Source organism: Ochotona princeps, chromosome 23, assembly GCF_030435755.1.
Source record: "Ochotona princeps isolate mOchPri1 chromosome 23, mOchPri1.hap1, whole genome shotgun sequence".
NCBI classification, from domain to species: domain Eukaryota; kingdom Metazoa; phylum Chordata; class Mammalia; order Lagomorpha; family Ochotonidae; genus Ochotona; species Ochotona princeps.
In genome coordinates, this window is record NC_080854.1 from 34,329,733 (window position 1) to 34,347,938 (window position 18,206).

General features: G+C 47.2%; 1 protein-coding gene across 3 annotated transcripts in view; it reads left to right on the forward strand.

Moving 5' to 3' along the window:
• CTNND2 (catenin delta 2) overlaps positions 1 to 18,206 on the forward strand; it is a 702,327-nt gene that overhangs the window by 599,101 nt on the left and 85,020 nt on the right. For all 3 annotated transcript variants that reach the window (XM_058680080.1, XM_058680081.1, XM_058680082.1), the window contains 2 exons: positions 307 to 492; positions 13,813 to 13,986. In XM_058680080.1, the coding sequence (XP_058536063.1) occupies positions 307 to 492; positions 13,813 to 13,986 (360 nt within the window). The remainder of the gene's footprint in view (positions 1 to 306; positions 493 to 13,812; positions 13,987 to 18,206) is intronic.

The window sequence follows — 18,206 nt, forward strand, 5'->3', positions numbered from 1 at the left end:
AGCGGACCATGTGTGGGGCCTCTCGTGGTTGTGAGTTTGTAATTCTCCCCCTCTCACAAGTCAGTGTTTAATCAGTGGCAGCTGTTTGCAGAACTAACTGCTGTGGGTGAGCAGCTTTCCAGGCAGGGCGGAAAGTCAGAAGGCCACTCCAGGCTTTTGTAAAGTCTTGCATTGCAGCCGTCTGGGGAGCCAGGAGAAGCCGGGAGCTCAGGCTCCCAGAGAAAGGTGTCCATGGAGACTGGGGGCCGGCCTGGGTGCCGGTGTTTATTCACTGCTTCTCTCGTTTCCCTTCTGGGGCTCCTGCAGACCGTTGAAAACTGTGTGTGCATCCTAAGGAACCTCTCGTACCGGCTGGCAGCAGAAACGTCTCAGGGACAGCACATGGGCACCGACGAGCTGGACGGGCTGCTCTGCGGCGAGGCCAACGGCAAGGACTCCGAGAGCTCCGGGTGCTGGGGCAAGAAGAAGAAGAAGAAGAAATCCCAGGAACAGGTGATGGTGCCGCACACAGCTGCTCGCAATCCTCCGTCCCTCCCTCCTCACGGCCCCGGGAGTCCTCTGTAGGTAGAAATAGAAGGAGCTGGGTTGCGGCACTCAGCGGAGTCCCTGACATGGCTGCAGTTCCGGAGTGGGGAGATGATTTCACAGCTGAGACTCTGGGGGTGTTTTGTGACTGGGCCATGTCTCACAGCTGAGCCAGCACAGAAAAGTGGGGGGAAAGCCAGCAACCCCAGAGGCTCCAGGTGTGAGAATGGAGGGAGACCCAGCTGCTGCCCCTGTTGCGTTGCGGTCATGTGGCTGCAGCTTTTTGCTGGGCCCAGTCTGGAGGAGGAGAGGTAAGTGCTGTGAGAAGGGGTACTCTGGCGGGTGGGGACCCAGCCCCAGGAGGACTTTAGACCAGGTCCTGCAGTGTACAGCCACACAGACTTGAGTTTCTTCTTGGATTTGGAGAAAGGGGGTGAGACTTTTAGCTTCTCAACGTGGGCGGCTTGGCCTTGTGGCCTCAGACAGCAGCCTGTGCCCCGCCTGCAGGGGAAGTGAAGGCCCAGCAGGCAGTGCCTCTCACCCAAGTGCACCTGGACAGCCTCCACCCTGTCCCTGGGGCTCTTGGGAGGCAAAGCCCTCGATCCTGGGCTGCCCCAGCAAGGGAACGGAGGGGATGTGCCGCCTGTCACCTGCCAGCAAGATTCTGGTGGGCACTGTCGGCACCCTTCCCCAAGGCTTCCCTGCACACTGAGGTCCCTCGTCCAGCCACCAGGGGATGTGCTGACCCAGCTCCTGGCTGACCAGGGCAGTGGGGCCCTGAGAAAGAAAGGTAGAGCTCCTAATGCTCCCAGCTGCTTGGCTTTTATTTCATGCTCGGTGCAGGAGCCTGTTTGCTCAGGCCACGATGTACAATATTCTCAGCTGTGTTAGAAATGGCTTTACGTTGAGGAAGAGTCAGAGCGGCGTTCCCTTTACTGTGAAGACGAGTCGAGCACATTCTTAAGTCGCATCCCGGAATTGCTGCTGCAGTGATGGCATCACTGTAGCTTCTGCTGCTCTGGCGTGCACTGCCTCTTTAGTTCCCACCGCTCCTGAGGCAGCCTGGCCCAGCCCTGATGGAGACCCCAGCTCAGGGCTCTGTGCCCCCACGCCCCTGGGAAGGGAATGCGCCGTAAGATCTCCCCTGTGCTTCCCACGGGTCACCCTGGTCAGCCAGGAGTGTCTCTTCCTGTTGACACCTGCTGAAGTGTAAGACATCATGCTACGGCTGCCCATTTCCCAGTGGTGCACTTCCCTGGGCCAGCCTGGTGTGAATTCTGGACATTGTCATTGAGCATCAGCACAGGTAGGACGGCCTCTGTCATTGTCCTCTTTTACTCACTTGCGTTATGTGAAAGGCACAGTCGCAGTCCGTCTCACAGTGCTGACTGGCCGGGGGCCTGGGCTAGGCTGGGCTCAGTGCGGATCGTCCATGTGGGCGGCAGGGACCAAAGGCTGTGAGCTGTCACCTGCTGCCTCCCAGGGTGCGCATGAAAGGGCAGCTGCAAATGCCAGCGGAGCCCTGGTTAGGACGTGGGCCTTCTGAGAAGCAGGAGTACCAAGTGACGTGTTACTGCTCTACCAAAGCCTCAACCTTCTCCGTTTTCTGTGTTGTGGTCTAGGTTGATGTGGGAACTGGTTCCTAACCTGATTTTTTTCTGGAAATGTCCATACAAACTAAGGTGTCCAATGGGCCTGGAAGGCCAGTGGCAGAGATTGCATTAACATAGCATGTTGACTGAGAGTAAATCCTCTCCAACTCGAGGGCTTGGCTGCAGGATTTGAGCTACTTGTCAGATGCCAAAGTGTCTCCCTTTCATGGCCCCGTTCCGGGTTCCCCATCTAGTGAGATTCACACCCAAACTTGGACCCTTCCCACACTACGGCGCCCTCACAGAGCCAGAAGCCCATAAGTGGCAGACTGCATGAGGAGGTCAGTGGACGATCAGAGCGAGTGTTCCTGAGTGTCACAGTGCATTTCCTGTGCCCGCTCCTCCGTGACACCGTGTGAGGGACACCTTCCCACCGAAATGCTGTGTTGTCTGTCATACTGGATGACACAGCAGAGCCATTTTTGAGTACGGTGAAGTTAATCACAGAATTTTGTGATTTGTTGTTGTTGTTGTTTAAATGTCTAAATGAAAAGTTCTATGATTGATTTTGTCCCTTTTTTTCTAAGAATATTCTCCAAGGGGGAAAAAAGGCTTTGAGACAGTTTTGCTGAAACTTCTTGAAGTGCAGTAGAATATTGTTGTTTATGAAGAAGCTTTTTTTTAAATTTATTTATTATTTTTAATTCATTAATTACATTGTATTATGTGACAGTTTCATAGGTACTTGGATTCTCCCCACCCTATGAAGAAGCTTTTTAAAGTTGTCATTTTAACCAAAAGTTTTTTTTTTTAAACATTTAGACTTGCATTATTACAAAGATATTTCTAAATGTTGGAAAATTTCATAACAAGATCAATGAAGATGTAAGAACACAAGCATGAGGCTTGTATGAAAAAGTTATTTAGTGTGTTTTGTCAAATTCAGTGTATTTAAACATTGCAAAGCAAGCTGCAACTCTCTGGCATTGAAAAACTGATGGACGGCCAGGTTGGAAGGCCTGGAGATGAGAGCGCAGTGGTGATGGAATGTAAGATTAGTGAGGGAGAGGAGAAATCGGAAGTGGGGATGGGAGGTGTAGGGGACACCACCATACCTTGAGACCACCTGCCATGGTGGCCAGCGCTACTAAACTTTAGAGAAAACTGGATCTGGGTGGCGCCACCTGCTGGGAAGCATTGGTATTGGGTGTTTAAGGAATCCCAGGCTACTTGTTCCCCATTAGAGAAGCTGAGGGCTTAAACCCTAGTATTAACAAGTGTGGGTGTAGTTACAGAAATAGATCCACCTGGCCAGCCTTGGAATAGCTACATCTTAAAGTATACAACTGGTGTGTATACAAAAGGTATGTTTTTTAAAAAGCACAGCCATACGGAAGAGGAGATGATGCTTCGTTCTTTTCGTACTTAACAGGCAGAAGTTTTCTATGATGGATGTTGTGTTGGGAACTTGCAAAGTGCCCTTCAAAGAGCACCTGGCAGGGCAGTTGAAGGATGAAGTCAGTGGGTGCTTGTAACATTGCATGCAATTTTCTCTTGACTTTTAAGATGCCTCCCAGAAATGCAGAAGGGCAGATAAAAGCCCAAGTCCTTTGTTTAGGGCACAGACATCGCAGGATTCAGGTTTCAGTGTTGGGGCGGGAAAACTCGTACTGGTTCCATGATGACCTCTGGAGCGTGCTGTGTGCCAGAAATCTGACTCTTACGTTTGACATTTAGTATATTGGACACACAAGAAAGAAAATTTCTACAGCATATTGTAGGTCGTTTAGCTATAGGGAGATTTTCAGAAATTTTCACTTTTAAGTCCCTGTAAGAGATATTCAAAGAAAATACACAATGGTATTTTGCAAAGGTCATGGAAAGTGGAAATAAGGGGCAAGTTTATTATGGTGCAAAGAAAAATTTGAAAACCATGCATAAGAGTTCCTGGGAGGTGCATATTAGGAAAGAATTATGCATGGGTTTCAATCTTTTGGTGCCAAGATATCCTCCTCTCTGTTTCTTTTCCGCACCACGTTTCTGAGGTCCCCTCAGTGGATACAAGGAAGGCCACATCCTGCTGGGGAAGCCCGTCAGGGCCCTCTGCGCAGCACGTGTGGAGTATGCGCAGCACACGCTTGTGCACAAGGATTTGCGAAGTTTGTTCGCTTTCAGTGCAGCGCACGGAGCCTGTGGCTGCATTGTGGCTGCTTTCTCCAGTCCCTTTGAAATAACACCTGCCCTACGCAGGCAGCAGGCCTTATGCCCAGAGGCAGCTTCAAGAGGCAGGACCCTTCCTGTCCCTGCAGCAGGGGCGGGGCAGCTGGAGCCCTGCAAAATAGGCCAAGCTGAATGGTTCGCCTTTTGTGCTTTCTGTAGAAGTAAGTTGCCATCTTCTTTTTTTCCCATTTGAGATGCAGCCAAGGCCCTGTGACAGGGTCCTGGGGTGGACACTGCTCCGGGCCTGTTTAGAAGCAGCATGATGTTGTCCTGCAGGCTGTGACCAGAGTGGGCCTGAGTTATCAAGTCTCAGTGTGAACTTGACCATGTACATAGAAACCCACTGAGAAAGGGCAGATACAAAGCCAGAAGATCCCCCAGAACTGAAAACTGCTTCTTTCCATTGGTGACTTAGAAGTTCAACTCTCTTGATTGTGTATGTGTGTGTGTGTGTGTGTGTGTGTGTGTGTTTACAAGGGTGAGTACGCAGACTTAGCCAAGTCTGAACAGGATTCTAACACAGTCTTTCTGTGGAATACATGTTTTTCTCATTACTGCCTCTGTTATACCTGGTGCATTGTCATCCATCTGAGAGTAAGTCATTTGATGGTTTGTCTGAAGTTGTAGCTGCCAGATACGTGTCACTGGGGACTCACTCGGCCTGCGATTTTGCATGTGTGTGCAACAGGAACATACATCTGTGTAAGGCCATGAGTGCCCCAACTGAAACATTGTCTCTGCCCTGCCCAGGTGCCCCCCCAAGTTAAGAATCTCATTTCTCATCTACTCTGCATTGTTTTATTTCAACTTTCCTCCCAGGGCTTGTCATGGGATGAATTGGTTTCAAGGGTCAGTCCCACAGGGTGAATTTTCTGTAGGAACACTGTAGTCTTATTCTGTTCCGCGACTCCTCGCCCAGTGGTTGGCACCAGTCACACTGATGATGAGCCGTCTCTGCCCTTTCATTTTCTTAATGGCAGATGCTCATAGTTGCGAGCTGGCCCTTACCCATCTCTTCACTTCCCAGTAAGGGCTGCCTCCCAGGCGCTGGGGAGCAGCTGTGCCCTGGTCCTTCACCTCCCCGGCCTGCTCTGCAAGGCCCTGGCAAGTGCTGCACTTACCATGGTGTTGATCAATATTCTGAATTTTCAATGGCCACCTCTCCTGATGCTCTTTCTAAATGACTGTTATGCCTGAAGTACTTCGACTCGACACCCACCGTGTGTGCGTGTGTGTGTCTCAGGTATGCCTACCACAGTGAGCAGGTGCTAGGCACTGATGAGTTAATACAGGACACACATCAGTGGTGTTGGAGACCATGAAATCCTATTGCCTGAAAGGGTTTTCAGGACTTTGCTGCTGGTTGGCACTGCTTCTTGAGCCTCACACCATAGCCCACTCTCTGAGGAATGCTCTTGGCCCCAAAACAAAGCTTGGGTGTGGAGTAGCGTGTAATGTCCCAAGGCACAGGTACGAAATGTTGAGTACTGTTCAAGCCGTCTGTTGGAGGTTGGGATTTTAAATAAGTTTCTCTTTATTTCACAGTAAGTGTCAATTATAAATGTGGGTGTGTATATACTCACCTAATAAGCCGGTAAAAATAGCAAGAAGCTACAAAAATCAACTTCTGCAGGCCTCACCGCTCTGGCTGCAGAAGAGATTCACATTGGTTTCTGTGTACACACTTATGCACAGCTTTGATTCTTCATGATGCAATAATAGCAGGTGGGTCTGATAAGCTAATGGCCGTGACTGCAGCCAATCCCTGGGGCCTGTGGAGGAGACTTCCCACAGATGCAACTCTTGTTTTGCCTCTCCAGGGGCCCCGCCCCTTTATAAATGCCCTCAAATGTTCATGGAAATTCAGTTTAAAAAGTAAGCTTATCTTAATACAAAAATTTTAAAGAATTTGCATATGAGAGGTCTTAAATAATTCAAAACACACATATTAGAAAACCATGCACTGATTTCATTTTTTTCCATCACAATAAATGTACTGTTTAATTCCATCTTCTATGAACTTTTTGGGATTCAGTTTTTTCCGGTGTTTTCTAGTGTTCTGCCTTTCAGGGTGCTGTCCCTCTCCTCCTGGAGAAGGGGCAGGGTTGGTGGGGAGGGGGAAGGGAGTAGCCTCCATTTCGGGACCCCCTGGAAGTTGCACACCTCCGTGCGGCCTGTGCTGCCTCAGAGCTGCACCTGAGCCGCAAGGGAGGCCGGGAACTGTGGGAGGGCCTGTGGGTTTCACTCATGCCAAGTGCAGTGGCCTGTGAGGGAGGCACGTTGGGGAGTCTGCGCATGTGAGGAAGGGCTCACTGAGGTTGGTCAGTATTGTTGGACACAGTGACTAAGAAAGCAACTTTTATTCATTGCTTGTGAATTCTCTCCAGCGGTTCCGCTACTCATGACTAAGCAGGTGACTGCGTTGCTGCCCACCAGAGAGGAGCTGGGCAGATCGCCTCCCAGGACAGTAGATCCCTGAACTTCAGAGAATCCGGCACAGGTCGTGCCGAAATACAATCTCTTGCTAGCAAATTCAGTGGCTTCCAAGTTTCTGCTCATTTTAATTGTAATAAATATCTGTGTAATTATATCTTGCCTAAGGATACATTCTGGAAATAGCTAGATGGAGTAAATGTCTTTAAGGCTCTTGATACTAAAATGTACTGTTAGAATGAACGTGAGGGGCAGTTTTCGCAGGAACATCGGGCACCTCGCTCTCGCCGCGTGGCTCTGCCCTTCCCGACATCCTTGCTGCTGCTGGCTTTTTGTTTCCAAGTGTCGCGGGTTGTTTTCCTGTCTCCAGACAGTTTTCCTTTTCCCATTAGTAAGCTGGCTTTTCCTTTGGTGGCTTCCTAGCATTTCCTTCCCTGCTGTCTGCTTCTCAGCTGCTTTCCTTCCCCTTGGCTGTGCCTGATGGATGCCCGCTCTGCTGCCCGCTCTGCTGCCCGCTCTGCTGCCCGCTCTGCTGCCCGCTCGCCGTATGCTCGGAGCCTGTTGACTCAAGGCGTCGCAGGCCATGTCCAGGAAGCAACAAATTGCCAGGCTGCTGGCTGCTGTGCCGTGACTGTCCTGCGCCGCGCTCTCTGAATCACATTCCGCCCCGACCTCGTCCCTAATTCCCAGGAGTGCCTCGAAGGGCTGCTCTTGAATGTCCGGTTTGCAAACCGAAGATTCGGCTGTCCCACCTAGTTTCCTTCAGGACATTTTGCCACTCTGGACTCTGCATCTTTTCTCTCCAGGCCGGGATTTCTCAGCTTCAGCACTGGCGACACTGGGGTCTGGATGATTCTCTTTGGGCCACTGTCCAAGAATGTGATGCCACAAACATAGGGCAGTTGCCTTTAGCTGTCTGCTCTGCGTCCCTCAGTCTCAGCCGCACTGGGGTGGCTCTGAACAGCTCCCAGGGAGACGCACACACTGAGCCACGCTTCTCTCAGAAACTCCCAAGAATCAACACAAAATCTCCTCCTAGTATGGTTGTTATTATTATTATTTTATCATGTAGACCTTCTAAATACCCAAAACGTCTATCTCCCACCCCATAAAATGTTATAAGTAATCATAAAACACTTAACATAAAATCAGTTAGTTTCCCTGCTGCTCAAACCAAAGCAGGGGAACAGTGGTGATGGTGGATGGGTTTGGAATTTCATCTTTGCTTCTTGAAGCCCTCAGATACTGGATGTAAGCTAAACCCTGTTGAGACAACAGTCCCCTGACAGTTCTTCAACCTCAGGCTGTCTTCCTGTCCTACACATCATGCCATGTGACTTCCCTGGGAGGGAAGAGGGGCAGTGTAAGATTAACGTGTCCCCTGTTTATATCCGTGCCCTCTCTGAAAGGCAGAGTTAGCCTGCACATGGATGTTGGCTGTGTTGCCCCCTAATTGGCACAAATCCCTGGACAGTACACACACAGCTGCCTGCCTGAGCAGCCTTTTCTGTGTCCTGGAGCTGCAGCTCAGCGGAGTTTTCTCTGCACATGAACTTGATTGATGGATAGTAGTGCATTGGCTCCTGTAGGGAAAGGAGCCCTGAACCACCTCTGTGGTGGAAATCCACCTGCGCCCCTGATGAGCTCTCCCTGTTTGCATCTGGATGGTGCCAGCCTAGCTGGGTACCAGGGCGGGGCAGTGGGTGCTGAGGAGGAGGAAAGGAGCTGCTTCTCATCCAGGAGGGGCGTTTCCAGTGGAGTCATAGCAGTGGTCCTGGGAGTCGGCCATGTTTGCAAGGTTTCTTTTTGAAGTGTGTTGACAGCTTTACTCTCCGGTCTTTTAGCTTTGTGAGTTTTATCCCTAAGTTTCAGCTTTTTCTTTGTATTAGAAGCAAATGCTTTGCGTTCCATCCTCAAGCCATCCTCAAACAGAGCTGGAAATGTTTCAAGCTGACTTAAGCCCCACAGGAAGCCAAGAGTTATTTTTAGTTTTTATTGTCACAGAACAGATATTTCAGAAAGTTCATAGAAACTGAGACTAAATGAATGAGTTTATTGTATTGTGAAACATTTTGGACACAATCTCATGTATTTTTCACCTATTAATGAAAAGTGTTTTGCATCAGAAAGCTTGTGCACGCATTGGGGGGCCATTTCAGGCTGTGTGCAGTCAGTATGTGGTGATTACAGTAGAATGGTTAGCCTAGCTGGGACCTCAGTCAGTGAACATATATTTCATGTCACAACCGTTACAATCCTCTCTGCAAGTTCCTGGTTTGAAATATGCTGGTCACTGTTGTCATTCGTGGTTACCCTGCGTGCCATAGTAGACACGCAGTGACTCCCGTGTACCAGTTACGCATCTGCCACACGACGGTGCGTTTTTATTCCAAAGCGAACATTGCTTTGCCGTCACTGCCATGTGTCCTCTGCCTAACTCAGAGCCCTGTTGGAGAGCTCAGTGCACACAGGCCGTACCAGCAGCCCCCTGACCTCTAACATGTAAGGCACTCATCCCCCTCCTTTCCAGAAGGATTCAAGCATTCCCTCCTTGGTGGGCAATTTTCAGTGCATAACTTCAATTCTAAAACATTTGATAAGTTGCGTGATAAAAAACTATTCACTATTTAAAAGTTATTTATGTCAGTCACACAGCCATTGCAGTTGAGCCAGCAAAGGATGGATAATAAGGCATTGCGTGAAGCAGAGTCACGCAGCGGAAGCGCGCTGGGCCCATAAGGCAATGCGCGAAGCAGTGTTTGCGGTGACAAAAAATCACTCTTGGTCTGTGCCATGATCTCCATGTCTGCTGTTGACTTGGGGCCAGGTTGTCCCCCGCCTGCAACATGCTTCTAACAGGAATTCTCAGAGTGCGTGTCCTGGCGTTCACTCAGGATCTCAACAACTGTTACAGCCCACTGCATCTGTAGTTGCATGAACTCTACTGTATGTGGACAGTTCTAAATTACTCTACACAAGATGTGAGTAAGAGAAGCTGACACTGGAAATAAGCTCTCTGGTGTTTTCTGTTTCACAACCCATGAGCAATTTATGCAAATATAATTTGAATGTTTAAGCAATACCATCAAGAATCCAGAGCTGCTAGAACTTTCTAAGGTTGATTCATTGAAGTGTAAGAGATGACAGTCCACCTGCTGAACAAAGTTGGCCGGGATTACCTTTAAGCCACAGATACTTTCTTCCTCTTTCTTTGGCTTTTTATCTACTCCACTTTGTTTTTTTTATATATTTTTTTATTAATTATTTTGCATTATGTGACAGTTTCATAGGTCCACTTTGTTTTAAACTTAAGTCTGAGTAGTGAAAAAACGTAACTCTGTGTGTGTGTGTGTGTGTCTAAGTGTGTAAGGAAGGGATGGTGATAAGGCACATGACCTGATTCAAAAGCACTGACTGTGTGTGAATTACGTACAACTGCGCTGTCTCCCTGAGCACTGTTTACAAAGTGGAGGTTTGTGTCTGGAGGCTGTTAGTTTCTGTATGAGTGACGTTCATGTCCGAAGCTGTTAAAGAATGCCTGATGACGCAGTGCTAAGCAAATGCAGTTTGCTCGAGATTTCTGAGTCCTGTGCTCCTAGGATGAAGCAGCTCTGGTGCGGTCTGTGTTGGGATGGGGGAAATAGTAACCATTGCCTAATTTCGCTCATGTGCCAGGTGTACAGAAACCTTAGAGATGCGTTGAGCAGCGATGCCTGTCTGCTTTGTAAGGAGTTGCATAGGTTCGCCATTGTGGAAGTGGAGTGTCCGGAGGTTCGTGAACTCTCGCCCACTGGGGGCTGATCACAGACTCGCCGTGTTGTCAGACGCACATCCGTTATGCTGATTCAGTCCTTGAGGAACACTCACAGCCATTTTATGGATAATGAAAAGACATTTTTCTCATCAACATAAAGTTTCCTGATGTGCCCAGAGGTCAGCTGCTCTGCCTGGCTTTGAAATCCTTTTTTTTTCTTCACTGTGAGCACACCAAGGTGCCTTCCGGGTTCTGAAGCAGCAAAGAATCCCCTTTGAGCCCCATTTCTAGTTGCCATCAAAGAGTATTCACACCAGTTGTCCTTTTATTTCCTTCAGATTCTTTCTGTAGCTGTTAAGAAATCGTTGTAATAAAAGATATTTAGAAACTACGTAGAGGACATGTCAGAGCAGATGAAAACTGTACTAATTTACCCGTTTATTCTGCTTTATTGCATAGAAGTTAGAAAAAGAGAACGAGATGAAATCCAGAAAAAGATTTAAAAACTGCTTCCCCCTCACTTTTTTTTATTTGCAGTTAGCCTGGGACTGATTGTGCAGACCTCGCACCACTGTGGGCCGCTCTTACGAGAGAGATCCCGCGCCTGTTGTGTGGAAAGTCTCCATTTTCTGATTCCCCAGAATATTATTAGACCTCATGAAAATGATGGCTTACAATTTTTAAAGAAATGACAAGATAGAAAATATAACAGTGAAACAATTTTTTACTTTTCTGCCACAGCTGATTTCCTTCTAGAAACTGGTATGGCTACTACTGCTGCCACACCATCATCCAACTGACAAACCCACAAAATGACTTAACTTGTCCTAGCGCTGTCTTTCTGTTGCATTCACCAAGCCAGTCTCAGATATTGAACCAGGAGCAATGTGACCGCTGGCTCATTTTCCTTGTTTGTGTATTTAACAGACATGTTCTGGCTTCAGTGACACACTGTTCACGGGACAGTCATCTTTGAATGGTCCTAATGTGGCTTTGGTTAAAAGAACAAGAAGTTTCTACATAGGATGTCCTCGCTATGAAGCTGAAATTGACAAGCTCATTGTCAGTGACCTTTAATGGGATGTCCAATACCCATGGGAGGAATGACATTCATCTCTGAGCTTTAGCCTTAAATTACGCTCTGTAATAGTTGAGGAAATGCAAGATGCTAAGTTTTGAATGTCCTTGTATAGTAAGTAATGAGATTTGTGGGATCAGTTGTGACAGTTAAATAGTTTTATAGGGTCCATGTCAACATTCCCATTTGTATGTTGCAAAGATGCACAGCAAACATCTATTTTTTATGAATATTTTAAAGCCAAGAAGTTTACTCAGATTCTAAAATGTAGCTTATTTCCATATTTATACACACATGCAGATAAATGTCTGTAGATAAAATGCAATAAAGCTTACTAAGTACTACTTGAATTATATTTAATTATCAACAGATATGTCAGTTAAGAAGTTTAATATGCAAACCTCTTCTTAGTGAAATGGTTTTGTTTCACTGTGGGTTTTTCTCGAGCCAGTGAAAGTATATTGTTACTAAACTGAGTAGTTCATTGCTGCCTCCATGGTACTTCTTGCTTTATTTTCCTCAAAAGACAAAGGCTCTGGGGGTGGGCATGGTGGTAAGCAGGTTGGGCCACCACTTGGTACTCCCACGTTCCCGATCACTTGAAGGCCTGGCTGCTCCACTTCTGATCCAGCTTCCTGCTAGTGCTGCTGGGAAGGCAGAATGTGTGGTCCAAGTGCCTGAGCCTTGCCACCCCCGGAAACCCACACACACGTCCTATCTGCTGGCTTCAGCCTGGCTCGGCCCCAGCTGTTGTGGCCGAGTGAATCAGTAGATGGAAGAAACTCATTCTCTCTCCCTCCCTCCCTGTCCCCCTGCCTCCCTCCCTCCTCCCCCTCCTTCAATCCCTCCTTCTCCTCCCCCCGCCTGTCGTCCTCTCAGCTTCTCTGCTTTCCTCCCTCTCTTTTTTTCAGTCTACCTGTCACATTTTTTTTTTAACATTAAAGGCTTTCTGGAATCAAAGGTCAGAATCATTTTAATTTTTAATATTTTAAAATTATAAAAGTTAGAAAAAACACCTGAAACCTGAAGAAAAGGAAAGACAATAAATGTTGATGGTTACCTCAAGGTGTTACACATCTTGAGATAAAGCACAATGAGCATGCTCCTTTCCATCTGTGTTCATCTAACTTATCATTTGTCCAGGTGGCCGTGCGATCGGCACAACTGTCGCTTTTAATAGTAACTGTTACTCCTTTGTGTGTACAAGCCATAATCTTAAAATTAGATGCGATTAATTTTTAATTACACATTATCCTGTTATTCATTAGTTTCAGTTTAAAGCAAATTTAACTGTCAGGACTACTCTGGGACCTGGATTTCCTAGACCCCGTAGTAAAGTGCTTAGTAAGCCCAGCAACTATCTCCAGTCCACTTCATTGTTTGCTGGAGAGATGGAAGATAACCCAAATTGGACAAAAATTTATTTTTCAAATTATTTCTGAATTTAGGGGCAGGTGTTGTTGCAGTGGATAAAATGCCACGTAGTGTACCCATATCTCATGCCAGGATACCTGGGTTCAATTTCCACCTCTGCTTCTGGTCTACCCTCCTGCTAATTTGACCCCTGAGAGGTGATGGCTCAAGTGCTTGGCCCCCTGAGACCCAGGTGGCAGGCCAGCACCGAGTTGCTGGCCCCAGCCGTAGTTAGGCCCACACTGGCTGGTGTGGACGTTTGGGCTGTGGACCAGTGATTTGAAGCTCTTCTCCATCTGTCTCTATCTCTCTGCCTTGCAAACACAATGAAAACAATTTATTGAAATTACAAGTGAGTTTATCACAGGAGGTTTGTGCGTAAGTGAAGGCATTTGGCTTTTTAAGCTGCTATGTGATACCTATGGTGTGCTTACTATAAAATATGCTGCCTTCACCTCTAGCCTTCTTCCACCTTGCCAACCAGACTTAATCCATCTCTTCTTTCTGTAAGGATGTGCCAGGGTTGCTCTCAGAAAGCTTGTCCCCTTCTCCTGGCACTTACACGTGCCACAGACCTGCTCCGAGCCCTCTGCCCTCAGTGTGGGCTTCAGTGGGGAGGAATGGCTCTCCTGTTTTGGGTGGTCCCAGGTCTTCCTATGCTGTACCCTCCATGCTGTTGGTGCTCCCCGAATGTTGTTAAACCTGCTTGGCTGTTTGTCATGTTTGAGGGAGGGGGCAGTATTGGAAAGCATAACAATGCTAAAGCTGTTTGCTCTCTCGTTTTTCTCTTCCACCAGTGGGATGGAGTAGGACCTCTACCAGACTGTGCGGAGCCGCCAAAGGGGATCCAAATGCTGTGGCACCCATCCATAGTCAAACCCTACCTCACACTGCTCTCAGAGTGCTCGAACCCAGACACGCTGGAAGGCGCAGCGGGTGCCCTGCAGAACCTGGCGGCAGGGAGCTGGAAGGTATGTCTAATTCATCACAGTAAAGGGATCTGGACTTAGGAGCAAGGCCCGAGAAAATGATGCAGGTCTAGTTTTGAAGACTGCAAAGCTCATAAAGATTTTAAGGATGTTAGAGAAAAGCCAATTATACTGAGCTGTTGGACTTAGAAAACTATTCCTCTGAAAAGTTCTTAAGAGCTCAGGGGTCCTTGAAGTCGCAGAGGACGAGATGTGAGGATTGTCGTTGAAAATGCTGAAAATATTGTGTGAAATGTCCTCCGTTCTGTTGATGTGGCTGAGCGACCTTGTTTTCAGGGACGGCTGTGACGTGTGGATGTTTTCAAGGGCTTTCCTGGGCAGTGTGTGAAAGGCATGTGAACCTCTCAACTGTTCCTAGACAGGTTCTAGTCTCAAAGGAAAGAATCCTCCACATGTTTAAGATTATGAGCTATGAAGAATAGAGATTTAAGTTATATTTGACAAAACCATATTAAAGTAGTTGTATGATTGGAGGGCAATTAAGAGGGTCTTTGTGCTGTTTCTAATTTTTGTGGAAGGGTCTCACGGCTCTCAGGTTGGGTAGAAAGGCAATCATCCTAGGAAAAGATTTCCAGAGTTTGAGCACCAGGAGTTACATGAGCTAAGTTGCCTAGCTTCCTGGCAGGGTGTGGTCCCTTGGGAGAATAAGGACACATGAGGAAAATCCCTAGGGAGAAAGTTTGTTCTTCTGCCTCATAGTCCATTCATCTATCAGAGCCCGGGTTTTGAGGTACTCATATATCACTCTAGGCTTCAACACCGCTTTCTTTAAAGTGATGTCAAGGTTGACACATAGATACAGGTAATTTTTAAAAGTACCGTGCGTCATAGGTGTCACACAGTCTGGTCTCCGTGGTTCACATAGCCACATCCCTCCTTTGGCTAGTGCGCCCAGTGGTTGTCTTCTCATCATTCCTCTCTCATTTGCTGAGCTGCAGTCCAAGCTGCAGTACTTCCCTCTCTGTTGGCTGCGGCATGTGCTCTTAGGGCTCAGTCTCCATATGGCATTTCCCGTGGAGCTGGCTGCCGAGGCATGGCCAGGCTCACGGCTTCTGCTGATACTCTTGGGACCATGAGGCCTCCCCAGTGTTGTACCTGAGAAATTCAGACTGAGCTGGTCAGGAGCTGGAGGCATTTCTTACTTCTTACTCAAGTTTAGTAGATTCCAGAGTGAAGCTGCAAGGGGCAGGTGTCAATAACACAGCCTCTACAATTAGAAAGGAAATAAAAATTGAATTCAGCCCCTTAAACTAGCCATTAGATCCTGTGTCATTCTAAAACTGATGTGGTCCAGGAAGTTTTGACTCAAATCACAGTTTATTTTTTTTAAGATTTATTTATTTTTATCTCAAAGTCAGATATACAGAGAGGAGGAGAGACAGAGAGGAAAATCTTCCGTCTGATGATTCACTCCCCAAATGGCCACAATGGCTGGAGCTGAGCTGAGCTGATCTGAAGCCAGAAGCCCGGTTCTCCCACACAGGTACGGGGTCCTAAGGCTTTGGTCCGTCCTCTGCTGCTTTCCCAGGCCACAAGCAGGGAGCTGGATGGAAAACAGGGCTGCTGGGATTAGAACCAGCACCCATATGGGATCCTGGCGTGATCAAGGTGAGGATTTTAGCCACTAGGCCACCATGCCAGGCCCCACAAATCACGATTTAAGCCTGGCTTCCATCTCCTCTAGGAGTGCTCAGTACGGGCAGATTACAATACCCAAGAGAAGGCATGGCCCACTTCAGCCCACATCACAGCTCCAGCACGGCCCAGGAAGCAGAGGAGGAGCAAGAGGCTGTGAGTCTGGTATCATGTCACTCGAGACATACTTAGGTCCTTGTAACAACTTACCATTGGAAGGCCATCTTTGACTGTCTTGGGGTGCTGGATGATTTTGCGTACAAGAGTACAGTGTTTAGACCCTCCACAACATATGCTTCAAATGTTAAGTAAGGCAGGAAGGGCATATTTTAAAATATTTTCAAATGATGTATATGTGTCTTAAATGAATCTACCGTGAATGAGATTATCAGTCAGATTAAATGTGGTAGAAGAAAAAGCTCTAACATTTGAAGACAGCAATTGCGACCATCCAAAGTGAAACACAAAGAAGAAGGAAATAGAATGCGTGTCAGCAGCGTGCAGCCATACGCGTGTGCGGGAGGAGCTTCCCAGTGGGGGAAGAGAAAGCAAGATGGAAGACCCAAACAGCTCAAGGAATCCCAAAGTGGAAGAGTCACAAGGAAACTATGCCAACGTGCATTATAACCCCATTTCTTAGGAACAGTCCCAAATACAAAGTCTGAAAAGCAGTCAGAAACAGAAGGCATGTAAAAAAGGTAGTTAGTGCCACATGTGTTCCAGGCCAGGAGTTTCAGGTCATACGTCTTGATCCTTCATTTAGTGTTTTGATGCAATGTGAGCCTAATAGGAAGGATTTCCCTTTCAGTGTCTGAACTCGGCCATGCTCTGCAGGCTGTAGATTATAATAGCATTGGCTGCTTATGCACTTACTACAACACTGAAGTTTTTTTAACCAGCCTCTGTGTTCCAGAGACAATCAGTGTCAACTGGGAGAGCTGCCGACATGTGTCTGAGTACTTAAGTGTTTGAAACAGAATATGGCAGGTTTAGAATGGGTTTTTTTTTTGCTATTTTTACATTTTCAGATTTTCTCCCACTTTGGATTACATAATGAGAATGATCAAAGAAGTATGAACATTGTTCTCAGTAATTCCTCTTCATCAGGATTTTGCTGTTTGGAACACTAGTTTAGCACAGTTATCCTGAGTGTGAAAGCCAACCCCACATATCCAGAGGACATTCATTTGGTAAACATTTCTGTTAGTAATGGAGTGAAAACTACTAATAAGAAACCAGAAAGTTCCAAAACAGCCAAATCAATATCGCAAAAGCTTTTCTGCTTTGAACAATGATGATCAATTGTGATTATTGGACTTCTCACTCCATGCTAGATGTCAAGAATTAGAAAATTTAATAAATGCCTCTAATATGAAGGCATACAACACACCACGGAATGGGAGTCGATACCCCGGTGGCAAAGAGACAGGATGGCAAGTTAGAGAAGCAAATTCAGTCAAGTGTTGCTCAATAAGAGGCATATATCCTGAGATGGGCCTTACAAGGCGTTTTTGTCCTGGTGCAAATGTCACAGAGTGCACTTAGCTCAGATGTTGCATAATCTTGTGAGAAGACCAGCACATAGGCAGCTTGACGTGGAGCAGAGCAGCGTGTGCACATCATGACTGTGTAAGATGCAGAACAGGTGTCAGAGGTGCCGATGTCTCCCCTGCCCCATAGGTTGGAGTAGCTGTTCCTCGGGATGCTGGCCTCCTGTCTTGAAGCGTCATTGAGAGGTGGAGATCCTCTGTCTGCTGTAACTGCCGTGATTGCTGCAGCATCCAGGACTGGTCCAGTGGGAAGCCAGGATGCTGGAACTCCAGCCAGATCTCCCATGTGGGTGGCAGGGTCCCAAGAGCTGAAGCCATCACTTGTGCCTTCCAGCACACTTTAGTAGAAAGCTGGATTGGAAGCAGAATAGCCAGGACTCGGTCCAGCAGTCCCATGTGGGATGCGGCCATCCCCGGCAGCTGCTGAACCCAGTGCAGCCCACACCACCATCCCCCCCCCGGAGAAAAGTGTTCCTTATCAGAAGTTCCAGTTTCCCCTCAACAGGGCCAGAAAAATAACCTCTTCCTCAGGCAGGGCAGGATGTGGCTCTTAGATGTCTGCAGAATGACATCAGACTTTTCTTGCCAAAATGCACACGAGCTTGTCAAAGGACTCAGATACATTGTTGTCCTCAATTCTGTAATGTGCTAATTTGTCATATTACTTTGGAATGTAGGGGAGGAAGTACTTAGAGAAGAATTGAGACGGTTATTAAGCCAAATATTAATACATTATTGTAATTTCAAGAAGATCAAGAACGATTTATCCAGAAAGCAAGCAGAGGAATTCTTACTTCCTAATTTCCAGAAGCAAACCCTGAGTAACTGAAAGGTTGGTTTGCAATGCACAAGAGCATCCGTGTTTCATACTAACGTTATTCGTATCTGAAACCCAGAATTGTAAGAATGTTTTTATAGCAGCTGTCAAAAATTTAGTGGCATTTCTTTAGTGTCCTTAACTTTTTATGACCCAACAAAAACAGACATGCGGAGGGAAAGCATCAGAATTGTGCAAGT